Source organism: Prionailurus bengalensis, chromosome B1 (genome assembly GCF_016509475.1).
Source record: "Prionailurus bengalensis isolate Pbe53 chromosome B1, Fcat_Pben_1.1_paternal_pri, whole genome shotgun sequence".
Lineage (NCBI taxonomy): Eukaryota > Metazoa > Chordata > Mammalia > Carnivora > Felidae > Prionailurus > Prionailurus bengalensis.
Genome location: NC_057344.1, coordinates 20,641,180 through 20,661,720, shown reverse-complemented (window position 1 = coordinate 20,661,720; position 20,541 = coordinate 20,641,180). Strand labels below are relative to the sequence as shown.

At 38.8% G+C, this 20,541-nt stretch overlaps 1 protein-coding gene across 3 annotated transcripts in view; it reads right to left on the bottom strand.

The window, feature by feature from the left end:
- Positions 1 to 5,632: 5,632 nt before the first annotated feature.
- The window catches only part of FGL1 (fibrinogen like 1), a 55,049-nt gene continuing 40,140 nt past the window's right edge, over positions 5,633 to 20,541 (bottom strand). For all 3 annotated transcript variants that reach the window (XM_043559928.1, XM_043559937.1, XM_043559947.1), the window contains 5 exons: positions 13,750 to 13,909; positions 13,398 to 13,495; positions 10,082 to 10,170; positions 9,702 to 9,889; positions 5,633 to 5,989 (listed from right to left, as the gene is read on the bottom strand). In XM_043559928.1, the coding sequence (XP_043415863.1) occupies positions 5,830 to 5,989; positions 9,702 to 9,889; positions 10,082 to 10,170; positions 13,398 to 13,495; positions 13,750 to 13,909 (695 nt within the window). In that variant the 3' untranslated portion in view covers positions 5,633 to 5,829. The remainder of the gene's footprint in view (positions 5,990 to 9,701; positions 9,890 to 10,081; positions 10,171 to 13,397; positions 13,496 to 13,749; positions 13,910 to 20,541) is intronic.

The following is a 20,541-nucleotide window of genomic DNA, read 5'->3' as shown; positions in this document are numbered from 1 at the left end:
CATTGTTAGTGTTATAGGTACAGGTGGAGGCAATATTACATAGTACATCTATAATTAGAAAGGCCTAGAAACTGCAAACAATGCCAACACCCCAGGAGTTAAGTTAAGGAGACAATACCCTATGTCATTTTCTCCCTGAGACGGGGTTGGCTTGTTATGACTGAAGGCCTAATTCCTTCTTTTATCCTCTTTGAAAGGTTGCAGCTTGTCTTAGACTTGCCCACCCCAGAGCATAGTCTGTACTGGGTGTAGATGCTTTTTAAGGCAGTATTCTAAGTGAAGGGCCAGCGTCCGTGAGAACACAGAGTACAGCTGTGGCTTTACAGTGCTTGTGAATTCTTCTGAGTCAGGGGAGTAACAAAGTCCTTTCCAGAAATACCTGTCATCAGAAAAATGCAGAAAATTTCTTCATCTATAAAATGAAGGGAGAAGTCCAAACCTCCTTTTAGAGATGAATAGCTTTCTTGTTTTTTCAACCAAACAAAAAAATCACGAAGTATTATATGGAACCTAAATATATAAAATAGAAAAAAACAAAACAAAACAAAAAACAAAAAACACTGAGCTGTGTTGAATGAAAGAAGAAAGGGAAAAACCTCTGAGTTCCCTGCAAGGAGCCTGAGTCACATTGTCAAAACGTAAGTCTCCCTGGGTCCCTTCTAGAGACCATGAAAGCAGACAATGTCTACAACAGGTTTGAACCTCTAATTTTTCAGGATTTTATTTGATTTGATTCTATTTATTTTTCAATATACTTTATTGTCAAGTTAGCTAACATTCAGTGTATATAGTGTGCTCTTGGTTTCAGGGGTAAACTCCCATGATTCATTGCTTACATACAACACCCAGTGCTCATCCCAACAAGTGCCCTCCTCAATGCCCATCACCTGTTTTCCTTGCTCTCCCACCGCGCCCCCCCCCCATCAACCCTCAATTTGTTCTCTGTATTTAAGAGTCTCTTATAAGTTGGCCCCCCTCTCTGTGTGAAACTATTTTTCCCCCCTTCCCTTCCCCCATGGTCTTCGGTTAAGTTTCTCAAGTTCCACATAAAAGTAAAAACATGTGATATCTGTCTTTCTCTGACTGACTTATTTGATTTTGGAGGATTTTAAATCTTAGTAATATTAAGAACCTGGACTACTGGGCTTGTAAGAAGATATAGTTTATCCAGAGCTGTAATTCATTTTCTATGTTATCTTCTCTGGAGAACCTCTGACCATCTCCTCTCCTCACACCTCCAGCCCTTGGGGAAGGTCACACAGCACTCCAATTCACCACTACAATATTCCTTTTTTACCTTCCTCTTTTTCATGAGCATTACCACCACCACCATCATCATCATCATAGTCAATGTTAACAGAGCACTTCGTACTTTTTTCTCCCCCTTATCTCCAGGGTACGTGTATGTTCCAAGACTCTTATTGGATGCCTGAAACTGGATAGTTCCCAGCCCTATGTGTCCTGTTTTTTCCTGTACGTACATACCTATGATAAAGTTTAATTTGTAAATTAGGCACGGTAGGAGCCTAATAACAATTATTAGCAACACAGAACCATTACAACAATATACTTTAATAAAAGTTACGTGAATGTGGTCTCTCTCACTCTCTCAAAATACCTTACTGCACTGTACTCTGACTTCTTCCTGAGATGCCGTGAGATTCTAAAATGTCTACATGAGGAGAGGAAGGGAGGTGACTGACACAGGTGTTGTGGGCTATTAGGCTGCTAGTGATCTGAGGATACTTCAGGAAGAGGATCATTGCTTCCAGAACACGGGTGACCACAGGTGACTGAAGCTGCGGAAACCGCGGAGAAGGGGCTCTACTGTAATGCCACGCACAGTATTATCTCACTTAATCCTCCCAACATTACTGTGGGATAGCTACATTATTAATAGCATTTAAAACTTTTTTTTAAGTTTATTCATTTTTGAGAGAGCGAGAATGAGCGGGGTAGGGAAAGAGAGAGAGGGACAGAAGATCCCAAGTGGGCTCTGTGCTGACAGCAGCCAGCTAGTTGAAGGGCTCAAACCCCAGACCATGAGATCATGACCTGAGCTGAAGTCGGATGCTCAGCCAACTGAGCCACCCAGGCACCCCTATTATTCATATTTTAGAGATGAAAATACTCAGCACAGAGCTGTAAAAAAAAATGGCAAAGATAAAATTTAAATTCCTAACAGTCTGGGCAATAACTAAGTACAAAGCCATCTTGTTTCTCACTCAGTGTAACTCCTATTTGTTGACTTGTCTTTCTTCCCAGCTTATCTTGTGCTGGCCAAAGGATAGATTGTGGGCTATATGGATGGATCTTGATTTTACGATTCATAGCGTTTCTGAAACTGTAGGTCTTGGACAGACTTGTGAAGCTGGTACTTTGATGTTTCAGGAACATAGCCCTCTCCTTTCTTAAAAATGCTTTTTGTCTCTTGGTAGAAAGCCCTTCTGGCCAGGTCAGGCAATCAGCCTTGATGCATTTCTCTATCCTTTGCACTATTTAAAAACAAAAACGAAAAGCACTCCTGAGTTTACTGGCCCTAACATGTAATCAGCTGATATAAATTAAAAGCATATTTGCATTTTATTATTTTACTTTATTTTAAAAAAATCTCTGTACCCAACATGGGGCTCGAACTCACAACCCCAAAGATCAAGAGTCACGTGCTCTACGGACTGAGCCAGCCAGTGGCCTCTAAAAGCATATTTGCATTTTGAAAAGTAATGGAGCCTAATAAATAACTCTTTAGTGCTGAAATGCGACTGAGATCTTCCTCATTCCTGGCTTCAGGTAAACTAGTCCAGTTTCTATCTAAACTAGTTCATTTATATCTAAACTCCTCAAATGACCTATTTTCTCTAACTGCTTTTATTTTTGGGCCTCTGGCTATTCGCCCCGCAGTCCATTGAAATTAAACACACACACACACACACAACATTATCACTAAATCCAGTGGTCTTTCGTTAGAATGCTTTCTTTTTCATCTTTTTATGGCCTTAACATTTTTTTTATTCCTTCTGCATTGAAAAACTATTATCCTGAGATTTATGTAATTTACGTGTTTTGCTCCTCTCCCACTTCTCTGTGGAATCGTTTAGGGTTTTTTCCCCCCCTCCTTTAAAAGCTTTTCTTCTTTTGATCTCCTAATTGTGTGAATTCTTCAGGCTACTACTTGAGCAAATAATACCCATATTTAAAATTGTCACTGGTGCCCCATATTTATACCTTCCCAAAGTGTGGCATATGGAACACTGTTCCCACGAGACTGCATTAAAAAATGAACAGCCAGGAGCCCTGGCAGATACTTCTCTTCCTGCATGTTCTAAAGACTGTAAACTTCAACATTCTCTTTCATGATCTTACTTCCAGATGCAGTGACCATGTAACACAATTCTGACCAATACGGTATAAATTGAAGTCTGTTGACCCTTCACCCTTCTTCCTGTTTTCGACATGGACTTGAAGCAGCGAGAAGCAAAGTGAATTGCAGAGATAGCAGCTCTCACACTGCACGTAGGCCGGCGACGTTCTGCCTTCTGAGTTCTTAAGGTGCACAAATCTCTATTTGTTCGGACTGGAGTAATCAGGTGATTTACACCTTGCAGCTGACCATCCTCCTAACTAGATATAAAAGTGCAACATACCATATGTCCCTCTTAGAACTTCAGAATGCACAATAGAATATTAAAAAGAAATCGGGGTGCTTAGGTGGCTCAGATCGTTGAGTGTCCGCCTTCAGCTCAGGTCGTAAGGTCGAGCCCCACTTTGGGCTTTGTGCTGACCTTGCCAGTGCATGGGCCTGCTTTGGATTCTGTCTCCCTCTCTCCCTGCCCCTCCCTCACTCATTCTCCATTCTCTCTCTCTCTCTCTCTCAAAAATAAGTAAACATTTTTAAAAAGAAGAAATCTGTTTAATTTTGCACAGATCATCTGTGGTCATCTCCCAAACTCATTTGAGCAAGAAGCCCTTTTGTTTCCTGTATTATTACCATCCCATAGAACTCAGTTTCCTACATTGTTGCTTTCAAAGTGTGATCCCTAGACCAGCAACATCTGTATCATCTGGAAACTTGTTTACAAACAAAAACCTTGGGGCCCAGTCCCAAATTGAAATCTATATTTAAACAAGACCCCAGGTAATTTGTGTGGCATTAAAGGTTGAGAAGCCTTGCTTCGGAAGCAGTGCTTAGAGGATAAAGCACAACTAACTTTAACATCTTTATGTGACCTATTATTTCAAGACATCTGTTAGTATTATCCCTTAATGCCTACTTCACTAATAATCACACAGTTCTTATTCATTGCTTACTCTGCACAAGGCATCATTTGAAATGCTTGTGTAATCCTCAGCCTAACCCTGTGAGGCAGGTACTCTCATAATCATTTTACAGATAAGACAGCTGAGGCTCGGAGAAATTAAGTAGCCTACCCAAGTTCACACAGCTATCCAGTGGCAGAATTCTTGGTTTAAGGACTTAAGGATCCCTATGCTATATTGCTTCTCTAACCTTTTTTTTGTTTCTTTGCAATTTCCTACTTTGCATACTTTACACAAAGGTTTACAAAGATCTCCCGCCTACACCAGTTAAAAAATTCAGCTCAAAAAGTTCTACCAGGAAGGTTTTTGATCCTCTTCCCCCAAGCCAGGTCAGGTCCCTGCTATACATTCCCCAGGAACATATTTTTCCCTCATGCTTATCAGATTTTAAAATTATATTGTTTTGATTATATGTTTAGTGCATGTCTTTATAAAAAAAGAAAGAGCTTCATTTGGGCTTGAACTATATCCTCTGTGCCTGATAGTTGGTACTCGAATATTTTTTAGTAACTTAACTCTTACTTTTACTCTCACTTGAAAGGTTCTTTCCCTCCACCTCACCTATTCAAGTTCTATCCACAAGAAGCTGTAGTATGGTAGGGACACCCAGGTGGCTCAGTCGGTTGAGCGTCCGACTTCAGCTCAGGTCATGATCTCACGGTTTGTGAGTTCAAGCCCCATGGCGGACTCTGTGCTGACAGCTCAGAGCCTGGAACCTGCTTCCGATTCTGTGTCTCCCTCTCTCTCTGCCCTTCCCCCGTTCACACTCTCTCTCAAAAGTAAGTAAACATTAAAAAAGAAAAAAGGCCCTAGCATGGTAGCAAAACATTGGATTTCATATCGGAATTGGTATCTGAATTTGAATTTGAGTCCTTGTACGTATTAGCTTTGTAACTTTGAGCAGTCACAAAATCTCAGAGCCACAAACTTCCAGGTGTGTTACATGGGGATGATAATACCTCACAGGATTGGTATAAGAATTAAAATGTGGCTTCTGAAAGAAGTGTTTAACCTATACCAACAGCTTAAAAATATAGGATACTGTCATATAGCGATTGAGATCCTAAATTGTGTCTCCGAGTTCCAGCTCGGTAGCAGAGACTTGAGCTCACGTCCTAATTCATAATATTTATTGTCTATATAGTTGATTTACCAATCTATTTTTTATTGTTTTTTTCATGTGTTTTTCAACGGCATTCATACTTAATTTATTATGTACTTATATTCGTGTTATTGCCTAAACATGGTACGTTTTCTGCACTGTTGTCTTTTTTGTTTACCGTAAGCGCTTATCGTAAACTTCTGCATGCAGGAATTCAATAATCTGTATTTATTTGAAGGACTCACGTATTTGCTGTGCTGAAAGTGCAATAAGTAATAAAGGTCAGTAGGAATGAAAAGTAGCACACGTAACAGTTGCCATCTATGTGTGTATGTATATGTTCAGAGGTCCAATTTTTCAAAGCACTTTAAAGCAAGACGAATTGCAGAAAGAAAGCCCAACAGGGAAAATCAAACACTATTTGGAATAAAATCATCTGGCCTAATTTTCATAACCACAGACTTCAGAGAATACCACCATCCATGCCAGGTGAGCCACACAACCCCATTGTCCGTTTTAGCAGCGTAGGGGCCCTTGTGGTATAAGCCATTCAGGTTTGCAGAGTGACACCTAGTGGGAAGAGAAAATAAACACAAAACAATCAGACTAGAAAGCTCCTTCCTAAGCCTTTTCGATAAAAGCGTTTGACTATGATTTCTGCCATTTTTCAGACAAGGGAGTATCTATCTACTTATGTACTTTTAAGGTTTTATTTATTTTCGAGAGAGAGAGCGCGCGTGCAAGTGGGGGCCAGAGAGAGAGGGGAACACGAGACCCCAAGCGGGCTCTGTGTCGGCAGCAGTGAGCGCGATGCGGGCTCAAACTCATGAACCCGAACAAGATCATGGCCTGAGCCAAAGTCAGATGCTCAACAGACTGAGCCACCCAGGCGCCCCAACAAGGCAATGTTTATTAGTTTCCAGAAGGCGGGAGGTTTCTATGGGTTTGTGTGCCCTAACAAAACTCAGGATATAGCCCAGGTCACCTGTCGTGTACTGTAAAAGAAGCATTTCTGGTCTTAATAGCTTTTAAACAAAAAAGCAAGCAAAGAAAACATGACCTTGTAACCTTTGGCCTTTGCAAGAGTGGTATGATTTAAGGAAACAGGGTGTGGCATGGCGCTGTGTAACCAGCTTCCTTGGATAATTTGCACTTACGTGTTCACCTTTCTGCTGCCAAGATTTAGCTTTCGTGCTGCAGACTCCCTCCCCCCTCTTTTAAAAATTGCCAACATATCCATTATTTTAACCTCAAGGGTAAGCAAACAAAACCTAAACCACCATTTAAAGTTTTCCCAGCAATTGACCAATAATCATTTGTTCAAGTTGCTGAGTTAATTTTTTAGCCTCTATTTTTCCAATCTAGATAAGTGGGTTAGCTAATCATATATTTTAAAAATGTCGCACTTCCTACTTTAAAATCTGTAAATTTTGTCCCTGATATGGATAGCTAGGCGTATGTGATAATTTTCTGTGTACTGTTAGCAATGAGTCACTACATATTTCTTTATTGATTAACCAACGAAAAGATGGCAGACATTAGGATATAAGGAGAACATTTGCAAGGGATGGTTCTGAAAACTCTATGGAAAGTACCCAAACTATTGAATCAAAAGAGCATATAATTTACCCATAGATGCTGAATGGTTGGCTTGGTCCACTTACCAGCTTAGTGATTTGCTCCTGCCGACCATCCTGACGATCTCCTAATTTAAATCTGAAACTATGTATGCTGATTCTGCAAATGTCAATGCCTACTGTGTTTTTAAAATTACCTGAAAGGTAATGTTAGAAAAGAAAATACTCTAAACTTAGCCTCTGGAATATATATTTTGGCCCATCTCTGTTTTCCTAGAGACATCTGTGCTGTCAGCACTGAGTCTGATGTAGGGCTTGAGCTCACGCACCACGAGATCATGACCAGAGCCAAAATCAAGAGTTGGACGCTTAACCAACAGAGCCACCCAGGCACCCCTCTTTTTATTTTTTAAAGTAGGCTCCACACCCAATGTGAGGCTCAAACTCACGACCCTGAGATTAAAAGTCACATGCTCTAACTGACTAAGCCAGCCAGGTGCCCCACCTCTTAGCTATTCTGAGACCAACTGTCCAGCATCTTTCAGTTTCTGGAACAGGACTTGTAACCACACTGGGAGATGGTTGGGGCTCTGCTGGTGAATGCATTTGCAGATGCAGAGCAGAGAACACATCAACACTCAGTGACCGCTTTGCCATGTGGAGAAAGAACGTTTTGTAAGTGAGTAATAATTATGAAGGGCCAACACTTCATGTAAGTTAGAAGAACTATAGGATTAAAAAAAAAAAAGGATAAGAAGGAAGAAAATGATAGAATTAAACTACAAGAAAAGGAGACATGTAGACATAGCACCAAGCTTCTGGAACAATTGACTTTTTCTCTAACTTTACTGATTTTCCACCTCTACAGACATATCATCTCATTTGACTTCACGGATAATGATGAGTTCTTAGGCAGCTCCAGCTCAGTAGCTACCTTTCTTTGTCATCTCTGAACCCCGATATCGAAAGTCAAGTAAATTATTTATTTGCCTGTGTTAATATGTGTGCCAGTTGTCATTTAGACGCAATCCAAGCCAAGTCAACTAGGTAGGTACATGGTAATATTAACTGATATGATTGTTTTTTCTGTATATGCGCTTCTGTTCAAAATCAAACATTAAGGGATGCTTGCAACTTAGTGAATTATGTGTCAGTTTTATATAATGCTGATAATTTTTACATAATGCTAACTTAGAAGGACAGGGGAAGTAAAAGGAGGAGGAAGAGACAGTGACAAAGATGGCCTTTTAAAAGAACAAGAAAACCACTAGGGAAAAGACTATCAACACCTTTGGTTTGTTAAGTAGGGATGATACCTTTGTTTCTCTGTTCTCTCTCACTGATGTATGTGCTCTAGTTCCTTTACAAGCGACCAAAATTTTATAAAGTGACACAAAGTAAAAAACAAAAGCAAAATCCAGAGAAAATAATGATTTTACAACCAATGAGTTTCAACTTGACCCACCACACTACCCACAACTAGCTGTATCCCCACAGAATCTACAACTCTAAAACCAGCACCTTGCAATCACCGAATGCTCATAGGGAGGACTCCCATGATGTTCAGGAAAGTTAACATATGCCTGATATACCTCTACTTCATAAGACAGGATTCTAAAATGCTTTGTAAGTACTTATGTAAGAAAAAAAAAGGTTAAAATTTGGATTTGGAACTTAAATGAATAGTCTTCAATAATTTGGAAAATCTGACACTCCAGGAATACTCACTAAAGATTCTATAATGGAAAATTTAAATGTCCAGACACTTTGAAGTAGTGTTTGTTTTCTAACAAGAAAAGAAGACGTTCAAAACTCATGCACTGCCTAACAGTTGGGGCACATCTGCTTTGCAGACAGCAGACGCATCAGGTTATTTTTAAGGAAGACAGTATGAAGTTTCCATTCTTGCCTAAACTTTGTAATTACAACAAAGGGAGCTGTCTGGAAACCATCTTGGGTGGAGAACAGTTCAATGAGTCAAGCATATCTGGCCTAGAGGAGAGAAAATATTGAGGAATACAATAAATGTCTTCTCATCCACTGCCTGCAGCACTATGTTGAAAAGGAATTACAATTGCTCTTTAACTACTGAGAAGAAAATCTGGTGAAGTATAAGAAGGCAGAATCCAGATGAATAAAAGGAAAAACTTAGTACGATAAAAAAACCCAGAGTGAGCTAGCTGATAAAGTAACACTGAAGTATTCAAGCAGAGGGTGGAATTAAGTGTCAGGAATACTGTAGAGGAAATTTCTGCACTGAGAGGAGCTCAGTGGAAGTCACTGTGATTTAAAAGTAGTATTACATAGAAAAATTTACAAAAATAACATGGCCATCACGTGATAAGAGAAGGTAAAGACCAAACTGGTTATTAGAACACTGAAAATATTTCTCTTATGATAAATGCTCCCTATTCTTTCATGTCAATCTGTGGCCAACTATTTATGATAATTCACCCATAGTTCAGGTTGCAAACAATCTTTGCAGAAGTAGTAATTTGATTTATTTCTGTAACACCTTTCAAGCTTTATTAATGCACACAATGAACAAATCCTCAAAAATACTTCATCACTGAAGAATTCTAGTAAGTGTGATTACATAATAATACCAGTACTACAAAGAAGACAACATTACCTCATGTTATAATTAATGCCCACCAGTGAGATATCATCAACACCATTACAATAGTGTTTATAAAATGTCAAACCTGTTAAACCACCAGCCAGACTGATCTTCTTCTGCACAATTCCCTTCGTAGTTGTCATTATCTCTGTCCCGTGTGCTGAATTTCATTCTTTGGTGACTAGCCCACCATTGCACCTCAGGATTAAAATTCCCTGTAAGGGAGTCTCCAGCTGTTCCAGAATATTCGCCGATATTCAACTCATAGGAATTCTAAAGACAAAGAGGCAAGTTCCACTATCAGTTGTCACTGTAATACGATAATTTAATAATTAATGTTAGTTAATAATATGTTTATTTAATAAACAAAAGACAGGTTCTATCGTGTATTTTTGTTTCCACTGACTTCAGGGTTTATATTTTACACATTAATTCATAATGTTACTTATTTGAAAATTTTACTACCTTTTCATCTCCAACTTTAAAAAGTTTATACTGTGCATAACGGCTATTTTTTTCAAAATCTGCAAGGTCAATTTTTAAAGTGTAGTCTCCTGAAAAAAAAAAAAACAACAAGAATTAATAGGATATTTCTGAGGTGTGAGATGACATTGATTTATTGAATTTTAAAAATAATTCATAGCTCTATTTTACTTAAACTGTTTCCTTCTGCTATCATTCCGTTTTCAAAGAATAAACAGTGGCTCTATTGTATTGACAACATGAACATTTCATTGTGTATTTTGCTTGAAAAGAGCTAGGAACATAATATTGAAGGTGGAAAATTTCTACTAGATTTATCATAGGTCAAGTCTAGTACAATTCACTTGACAAAGAACAACAGAAACTAAGTTATTATTTAGCTAATACATTAAGAAGCCTAACAATGAAAGAAGAGAAGTTTTAAGAAGTTTAAACATTTATCTTCTTTTTCTTACTTTCAGTAAGAATGTTAATCTTAAAAGTAAATAATAACTAGTTGGTCGCATCAAGCCATCTTCTTTTCTCCATTGTCCCATCATTTGTGAATCACAGTTATTACTCTTTCTCTTTTTTGAAGAGTCAGGAACCAGAAAATTATAAGTCAAACAAACTGTTAGATAATATATGTTCTATCCTCCTACTTCGATAAATAAAATTTCACAATGACCTAGAAGATCAGGTTTGAATTTACGGTCTTAGTCTCCTTGGGATCCAAGCCAGAACATGGAGGCCCAGGGAGAGAGACCCTCTGGCCCCATCACCCAGGTCTTGTCTGTGGTCAGCCTCCTCTCTTCCTATCCCTGTCTGTCTCCATCATGCACACAAAAAGGGCCTCGACCACATTTGTGCACTTTCTAGGCTGCACATCCAAGCTCTGTTTACACCCACACTAAAAGTTGTTGCTTTACCTCCCCTCAGGCTCAGCGATGTGCACACCAGTAACACCATCTTCTCAAGGGGGCTAGATGAAGAAAAGGCATGAACAGGTTTTGGAAACAAGCTCAGGGTTGTTTGGGCAGGAAATGCCAGCTTGCCCGTTACTGAGTGCGGAAGGAGTGTAGGCTTCCAGTGACCTTGGTGCTTTAGTACCACAGGCCCTGCCCCCCATGGAGCTCTCTAAGGTGGAATTTTGGAAGAGGCCCCTCTAATCTGATGGAAGGGCAGTAATGGTTATGTGAGCCAAGACTGTGAGGTGGATGAGAACAGTACGGCAGGCTAAGTTAAATACCTTGCATTATGGAAGAGCTATAAAGTCAGTCTCAATGTTTCAGGTAACCATCTAAATATCTTTATGGACAATAAATAAATAAAAAGGGAATTATAGACTGTTCCTAAATTAATATTATTGCAAACACTTGTAAGTCAAAATTTATGTAATGGAGATAAAGCTATTTTCAGGGGAAATTCACTAGCCTTAGGTGTGCTCACAATTAAAGAATGCAGGGACAAAGGCATGCTTTTCCTTGGGATGATGTGGTATGTGGTTGTGAAACCTAGAACTGATAAATACATTTTTGCTGTCACGAGAGTAGCAGCCCGAGTACCCATTAAAACACGAAAGGGAAGCAGATGTGTTGGCAAAGTGCATCTGGGTGAATGAGCATTTAATAATAATTTAACGACTAATTTGAACTTTGTATATTTGCAAGGAGCTAAGGGTTACTTCGTGGAGTTTTCATAGTTTTGATAGGAAACCCGATAAATATTAATGTGCAAAAAAGGCACTATGATAAATGTTATATATATCATAAAATACTCAAAATAAAATAAAATAAATACACTGAGGGAAGGGAAATCTTATATAAATTTAGATAGCATTGATCACAGGAAGGACAAGCAGGGTTCTAGGATTATGCATCTTCTATAGCTATTATTCTGGTGTCTCAAAGATCCCTATAATTATAATCCTACTTATGAATTGTGAATATAAAAACACCAGTCACTTTCCCTAACTTGAATGAAACAAGCAAACCCTTGCTTTTATGTTTAATGCATTGCCAGTGTGATATAGCATGCTTTGTTAAGCAATACAATTGTCTTTTATGAAACATTCTAAATCAGACCCGAATGGGGCTGACTACAATCTCAGACTTACAATTGAGGCAAGGAAGGCAATGAGTTGGAGTAAATGAACATGGCAAAGAGAAGCTGAGAAAATTCATCAAATGATATGTTAGACAAATACTGAACTCTAGGAGAAGATACACATGCACTGGTACATAGCAGGAAATGTATAGATGTCTGCAATTTGAAATATATCAATAAAATAAAATAAAATGGCTTGATGGATGGATAGGTATGTAATGAAAACAATTAAAAAAAAACCCAGCAAATGGTAGTGTAGAATCCAGGTGGTAGTTTGAATCTTCTTTCTGTTTTGCTGTATCTTTGAAATTTTTCAAATTAAAAGTTGATGGGGATGGAGACAGGATATTTATTAGGGTATTTGACTGTATAAAACAGCCCCAAGTGCCCAATTCTTTGCCTCAGCGTTTGCAATGCTACTTTTAACTCCTTCCACTGAGTCTACTTCTTTCCCCCTTAAATTCCCAGCAGACCTGGAAGCTGATCACACACCCATGAGCAAGCCCAGCCAAGATCAGCAGAACACAGACCTGATGAGCAAAACGCTCAGCCAACTTGTAGATTTGTGAGGAATAATAAATGAGTGTGGCTTTAAGCCAGTAAATCTTGGAGTAGCTTGTTACACACTTATTATGGCAATAGATAGTTGACCCAGTATGGCTATTTTGAGGAGTTTGAGGCATTAAAAAAAGAAGGATTAGGACACTACATTTCCTTTCCATAAATTGAAAATAAATAGATGAGAACTCTCCCACCTCAGCCCAGATCTAGTTTCGTTGCCTCTAGTCCTAGTTTTAAGTGGCCACATTTTATAAAGGGGATTGTTGCTCGAAAGGGATCATTGGCATCTGCAAAACACAGCACTTACTGAATTCATTCCATTGCCTATGGTTTAGTAGAAAACACTTTAACGTGTTTTTTATTTTTATTTTTAATGCTTATTTATTTTTGAGAGAGGAGGGGATGGGGGTAGGGAAGGGCAGAGACAGAGGGAGACAGAGAATCTGAAGCAGGCTCCAGGCTCTGAGCTGTCACAGTACAAAGCCTAAAGTGGGGCTCAAACCCATGAACCATGAAATCATGACCTGAGTCAAAGTCTGAAGCTCAACTGACTGAGCCACCCAGGTGCCCCTTTAGTGTGTGTGTGTGTGTGTGTGTGTGTGTGTGTGTTTTAACTATACTTCAAGTGAATTTGATATCAGACAAACCTTACCTTGTGTGGTCAATAAGTGAATATTTTTATTACCCAGCCAATATTCGCCATTTTCTTGAACAAAATTTCCAAAGCCATTTTCATAGTCATTCCAGCCTCTAAAAAATTTGAAATGAAAGCTGATTTTAGCAGAACCCAAAAGGACCTTTGCAGTAGTAACTAAGGTGCCCACCACCCTCCCCAATTACCCCCCCCAATATTTTTTTTTTGATTAGCAAATGCACTTTCAGTATTCTTATTTGGAAAGAGTGAAATTCTAATTATAGACCTCAGGATATAATAAAAACGCTTTACTTGTTACAAATCTCACACATGCTACTCCAAATAAATCCTTGCATCATAATTAGCACACCTGTTAAAGTTCTCACTGCCATCAGATCGTCTCTGAATTACAGTCCATCCTCCTCCATCAGACATGTCACAGTAAACAGAGAATTCTGTTGGGCTCTGGAGAGGTTTGATTTTGTAAAATCCACTGCGCTTATACCCATCATTAAAAATCTCCGAACAGTCTGTTTGCAAAACAAGGTAATGTAACATTTGTTATATGCCTTTTTTTCCCCCCATAGGAGCCTCTGGATAAGATTAATCAATACCAATGGAGATAGATAAACACATGGTGTAGATAATCAGCTTTTTAAAATTGCATCTTGTATATCTTCCAGTAGATATTAGGAAAGCCTTATTTCCTTTTCTAGTATTTAATTTTATCTCCTTGACATGATCATGAAAATAAAAAAGAAATAAAATAGGGATTTGGTTTCTCATTTCTGATTTTTGTGCAAACACTTAAAAAATTATATATGTTCAATCGATTATAGCATATTTAAGTGGAACTTATAGCCTTATCTGACAGAATAAGAGAACTTATCTCTCCTAAGAAGCTAAAATTAAAGTAGAAATAGAACCTCAAGCAAATAATATAATATGGGTTATCTTGACTTACAGCATTATAAATCATCCTGAACATCTGGAGATGAATTCAAAATAGTAATCTTCTTGTTAGATTCTTATAACCTCCCAGTTTCAGCAGATTTTTTACTAGCCCACTGAAATTTCCAACAGTCCATGCATTCTTAGGTGCTTTTGCTAAAAATCGCAAGCTTCTGCTCTCCTTTTATCCCCACATTCTTTTTGCCAGGATATTTCTTTGACCTTTGAAGCAAACATAACTACCAGTCTGTCGCCAAAAAGTAGTATCTGTTTCTTAAACTACTTGAAGGTAGAATAAATTAATATCCACTGGGTCTCATCTAGGCTGATCTGTACACACTTTTAGAGAATTTGGCAGTATGGACCTCACTACAGTTTCAACATCCAGGAAGCTGTGTAAGGGGTGGTTGAAGTAGGTGGTCACCGTCAAGAGATCGTCTCAAGAATACTTAGTTACAGAGTTTTGAGTAAAAACACTATAACTTAAATTATAGCTGACTTTCACATTTTACCCTTAGCATTTTGTTAATTTCCTTCCTTTAAAAAAACAACCTTTTCTTTTCTTTTCCTGATTGGATAATTCCATTCTGCTAGCATATTTTAAAGTTCTTTCTTCTTTTTCATTGTTTTGATGCCAAATTGTCGCAACTCCATTTTGTTACAAGTGAGATATACTGCATGCCAAAAAGATGGAATGGGCGGTAGGAATTAGACAAGAAAATAAAGACTCTTTGTCACTTTCTGAAGCCCTCACCAGATTAAGACCAATCATATACTACTGCTGTGGTGAGATGTTCATCTTTGTGATGATTTAGGCTATATTTGTATATTTACTTCTGAGATTCAGAAGCACATTCTTTGTGCGTGTTGAATTCTTAAAAAAAAAAGAGAAAGAGAGAGAAAGAGGTCCTTTTCTGGCAATTAAACAAGAAGAAAAACATCACCTAAAATTAGTTCAATGTTGCTCAAAAACTTACATTCTGTGGTCAAGTAGATTGTACAACACTTTTCATTAAAGTAAGCAGATTTTAACCCTGTTAAGGATAGAGCTCTTTGCTTACATGTAATCTCCTACCAAAGAGCTGAATAGTAAAGACTCCAAAGATTCAGGCTGTTTTCCAGGCAAATATGGAAATGATTAGCTATAACATTTGCCTCTGGAAAACTTTGTGAATATAGCATGTGGAGCCAACATTTTCTATTTGTTTCTATTTTATGCCAACTGCAAGTTTGTGTTTTTAAAAATGTGTCCTTCTTCCCAGAGGAAAAAGCCAAACATAACTTAAGATCCAGAGCAAAGCTTTCAACTTAAAAAAAAAAAAATCAAAAACAAAAAATACCCAACAAATTAAAAAACCTCAAAGAAGCATGAGTAGCAAAATTGCTCATATGAAAGAAGTTAGAAATAAGGAGGCTGCCTTGGGGAAATGTGAAAATGGGACTTGCACCTCCACAGCAGGAAGTTCAAACAATGTAGGGTATAAAACATTAACTAGATATTTGAAACTATGATTTTCAAAATGTTTTGACCCACTCAACTCCCCAGATAATACGCAGGCAAGGGCAGGATTAGAAAGCTCCATGTTCCTGGGACTTAAAAAAAAAAAAAAAAAAAGAGGGGGATTTTTGGATGCTTACATAATACTAGAGTGAGGCCAGGGTTGCCTGCCCACTGACAAACACTGTGCTAAACTGGAAGAGGTGAATGCTTTCTCTGATCATGCAGAAAGCAAGCCATGTTGGAAGGCTTCTGAATGTTTAAGCTTCACAAAGTGACACGACAGCTTGCCAAATGGACTTTTCCCTTTTGTCCCACAATGGTGGCTGAGCTCAAAGCTGAAGTCCGAAGGCACTAAGTACCCCACATTCTAAATTCAAAGAAAGGCCAGCATGAGCTCAGCTGCCCCCAAAGGCATGCTGGGAAATGCTAGAACTAGCCCTGCTGTAGCCATTCTTTATCCCCACCCGCCCCGTGACATTAGAAAGGAAACAAGAAGAAAGGATGCTGGTTCCTTGGAGAGGGCAGGATTCTTGAAGGGTAGGGTGGGTAGGCTCTCTCCTCTGAAAACAAGGGAGAGAGTATATAACGATGTGGATAGATAGCTGACATTCACTGAGCACCTCTTTTGTATGAAATGCTACTGTAATCATGTTACATGTGTTAACCCTGAATCTTTACGACAAAGAACTATTCTTATCATTCCCATTTTACGGATGAGGAAAATGAAGGATATAAAGATTAGGTAACTTGCCCAAAGGCTACAGCTACCAAGATGGGCAGCTGGACTTTCAAACCAGGCTTCAGAGGCAACACCTTAATCACTACACATGCCTCAAGTGACTGTCTTGTACAGATTGAAGGCCTTGCAGGAGGGGATCTGGCTAAACCAGTGGTCTTGTTGGCTGAACAGATGTGATGCCACAGGCTGTGGTAATTATCACCAATTAATGTGAATTTGGTATCTTTTAATTTAAGTACATAATTTAATAGCAGCCAAAAACTTCAAAATAAGATACATTTAATTATATGTTGTATAAAATCACATGATTTGTGCATTATCTGCACAAATTGCTAGGTAATAAGCAATTAGGTGTTTTCAACCATGAGATGAATTAGAATTCAGAAAACAAATTAGTAATAAAATAGTAACTTGTAAATAAGAACAAAGAAATTTATATTTCTATAGATGGTGTACATGAATATTTAATTTTTTTAAGTTTATTTGTTTATTTTAAGATAGAGAGATAACACACACAAGCAGGCGAGGCGCAGGGAAAGAGGGGGAGAGAGAAAATACCAAGCAGGCTCCATACTGTCAGTGTGGAGCCTGATGTGGGGCTTGAACTCACGAACTGTGAGGTTATGACCTGAGTCAAAATCAAAAGTTAGACAGTTAACTGACTGAGCCACCCAGGAACCCCAATGAACATTTGATATTTTTAATTTAAGGAGACCAAAAATACAAACTTTGGTAGCAAGTTCTTATATATTTTATACAATATTAAATATTATGTTAAATATATACTTTTTGGAATTTATGGTTATTATATATTTATCAAGGGTTTGCCTGTGGCAGGCTCTTTAGTACTATTTGTCTATATGCTACAAAATAAAGTACAGTTAAACTATATATTTCATACTGTATTCATCATATATGAAGAATATTACATAGTTCTACTAACTTCTGGGGGTTTTTTTTGAGGTGGGGGAGGGGGGTAGAAAGAGAGCACGAGAGACAATCTTAAGCAGGCTCCTACCAACGCTGAACCCAATGCAGGGCTCGATCCCACATCTGTGAGATCATGACCTGAGCCAAAATCAAGAGTCAGATATTCAACCATCTGAGCCACCCAGGTGCCCCCCTGGATTTTTTTTTTTAGCTGTTATATCCCAAACCAGAAAATGTCTATCATCTATCTTATTTTATGTGCTATAATGTTACAAGACAGACAGACAGACAGACACACACACACACACCCTACAATGGTTTGTATAGACCCTGACCATATGACTCTTCCATCCAATTCCTGTTTATACAGTCAGGCCTCCTCTGATCTTGGTATTTTCATTTTCTAGTAACTGATTTCTGCCTTACTCCTTGGTGACTTCTTGTCTCCCACTTCTTGTCATTTCTTGTGGCCCAGCACTCCTGACTCAGGGATTGGAGTTTCAGCTCCTAAGCCTGAGTTTTCCCACGACTGAGTTTTCTCATACACAGTCCTAGTAACAAACATCCAATCACCTGCCTCCTGACATTATTGAACACTTGAATCTGTGTTCACAACCTGTTCAGAGTTCCTGGGTTTGGGGCTTAGTTTGGAATTTGGAATAATGGTGCTTCTCTTGCATCTATCAGTTCCTTGTCCTTGTGACCAGCCGTGTACCTACTTTTGGAATCACATAAGGTGCCAGTAGCGTTGGTTTCTTCTGAACCCTCTGTCCTTGGTTTACAGATGGCTGCCTTCTTGCTGTAGCCTCGTATCATCTTTCTTTCCTCTGTGCATCAGTGCTGCTGTAATCTCTTCTTAGAAGGACACCAGTCAGACTGAATTAGGGCCCATTCTAATGGCCTCATTCTAACTTAATCTCTTCTTTTAAGGCCCTATGTCCAAATACAATCATATTATAGACATTGGGGGTTAGAGCTTCAACATATGAAGCTCATATGGGGGGTGCAGACAACTCAGTCCATAAGACAAAGTCATCAGTCAAATGGCTTTTTGGCCATTCTGGTTACTCCCTTCTCTGAATCAACCTTGTTATCAACAATGATTGGCCTGATTAATCCAGTGAGATCCAACCCTGACATCTGTTTCTTACATTTTCCACAGTCTCAGGATAGGTAGCTGAAACCTGCTGAGTGGATAAATGACCACATTACAATTAGGCCTCAACATTCGTCGAATGAAAAGGGTATTCAATTGCTACAATGCCTTACCCCCTATCTGAAAAGAAGTAAAGCCTTCTATACTAGGTGGCCCCAGGAAATCTCGGTCCTCCTCAGCCTGTGGGAAGAAATGTGGGGAGAAGCCTGACCTGATTCTGGTCTTGAACAATCTCATCCACACCCATCAGCAGAAGCACAAAACCTTTGCAGTCTTGTAGGGATTCTCATTTAACTGGTCTGGAGTAGAACCTGGACACTATTTGTAGACAGTTTCCCATGGGTCAATTGTCTTCCTGCATATTTTGCAAGCAGAGTATATGTTCTGGACTATTTTTTCAGGGATCTTTGTATAGTAAACAGCCTTATAAGATAGAGACAGTGTCTCCCTCTAGAGCAGATGGCAGGTTAGTTTCTGCCCACTTTCATAGAAATAACTCTCTTGCAAAGGAGAAAAGACTGGGCAGATTTGCTTGTAACCCATTATAAAAGATTGAGATTTACTAAACTCAGGGTTCCTCACCTGGACACAGCCCACTGCCTGCACATTCTCCACATTGCTTCCTTAGTATTTGCAATCAAGGGATATTGGTACAAACATGAAGTTCTTGTCTCGGACCCAGGAGTCTCTTATCTTCTGCCAACACCCGTGAAACCGAGGCAGGCTAACTCTTTAGGTTGCAAATGGAGTAAAACCTCAGACCCTCCACAGTTCTTCATAGGCGTCAGCATTTTAACAGTCACCAGGTGATTCTATCTGTAGACCTGGCTGAGAATCACCGTCTTCAAGGAATGTCAACTGATTGTACTTCTTGTTCAATTGCTCTCCTGAGCCTTCTTTCACTGATGTCTTCTGAGGTTCTAGTTCCTGTTCTTTGCCCTGAGATTGCTTCAGACAGTCTCTTTGTTTCCCAAGCCTATTTTTATCCGAGCTGTCTTTGGTTCCTTTTTGTTCCATGCCGCCGAGCCACGAGCCATCATCACCCTACATCCATCCCCTCTACCACAAGCCTCTGTCTGATCCTGAAATGGGGGAAAAGCAGTTGGATTCCAAGAATCAAGGGTAAGGGATCAAGTGACTGGACAACAGAGTGTCAGGAGCCCTGGGCAAATGTCTGACCAGAAAGACATTAGGTTCTTGGTAAAGAAAGAAAAAGGGAACATTTCATTGAAGCATAGTTTCTAAAATTCTCAAAATTCTTATATGCTTCACTGATGAGTATATTTAGAAACACAAAATAAAGATGTCTTTATTCTATCAGCCTGGAATCTCTTTAGCCTCTGTAGTTTTTCAATTACAGTCAGATATATTTTCCAACTTATATTTGCTTATTTAGCTATTCCTATCTTTCTGTACTACCTTGTTTTCATTCATAAATGTGAGGCTCTGTTATTTTCCAGGTACTCTAATGGGCAACAGGGAAGAAAGAATGATGAGACATTATTCCTAATGAAGTGCCTGCTCAATTGATCAGGATAGACTCATGAACAAAAAAATTATAATACATCATCCCAGTAGCTAGAGCAGACATATAAACAAAGTGCTGTAGATGGCATCCTCCTTACTGACAACTATGGTTTGTTTACTTTAAAAGATGCCTGGAGGAAGGCAAATGAATAGTTCTCTATAAAGAATAATGATATGTGCAGTGAATGTGTTGACAGACAGTTTAAGATCATTAAGTTTCTGGGTGGAAACAATGACCTAATCGAAAGGAAAATTATCAAACCATAAAATATGCACATAAAAACATCCCTTGTATTTCCCTAAATAATTGTGATCCCTTTTTCTTTCTCTGCCCTTTTATTCTATTACCTCATTTACT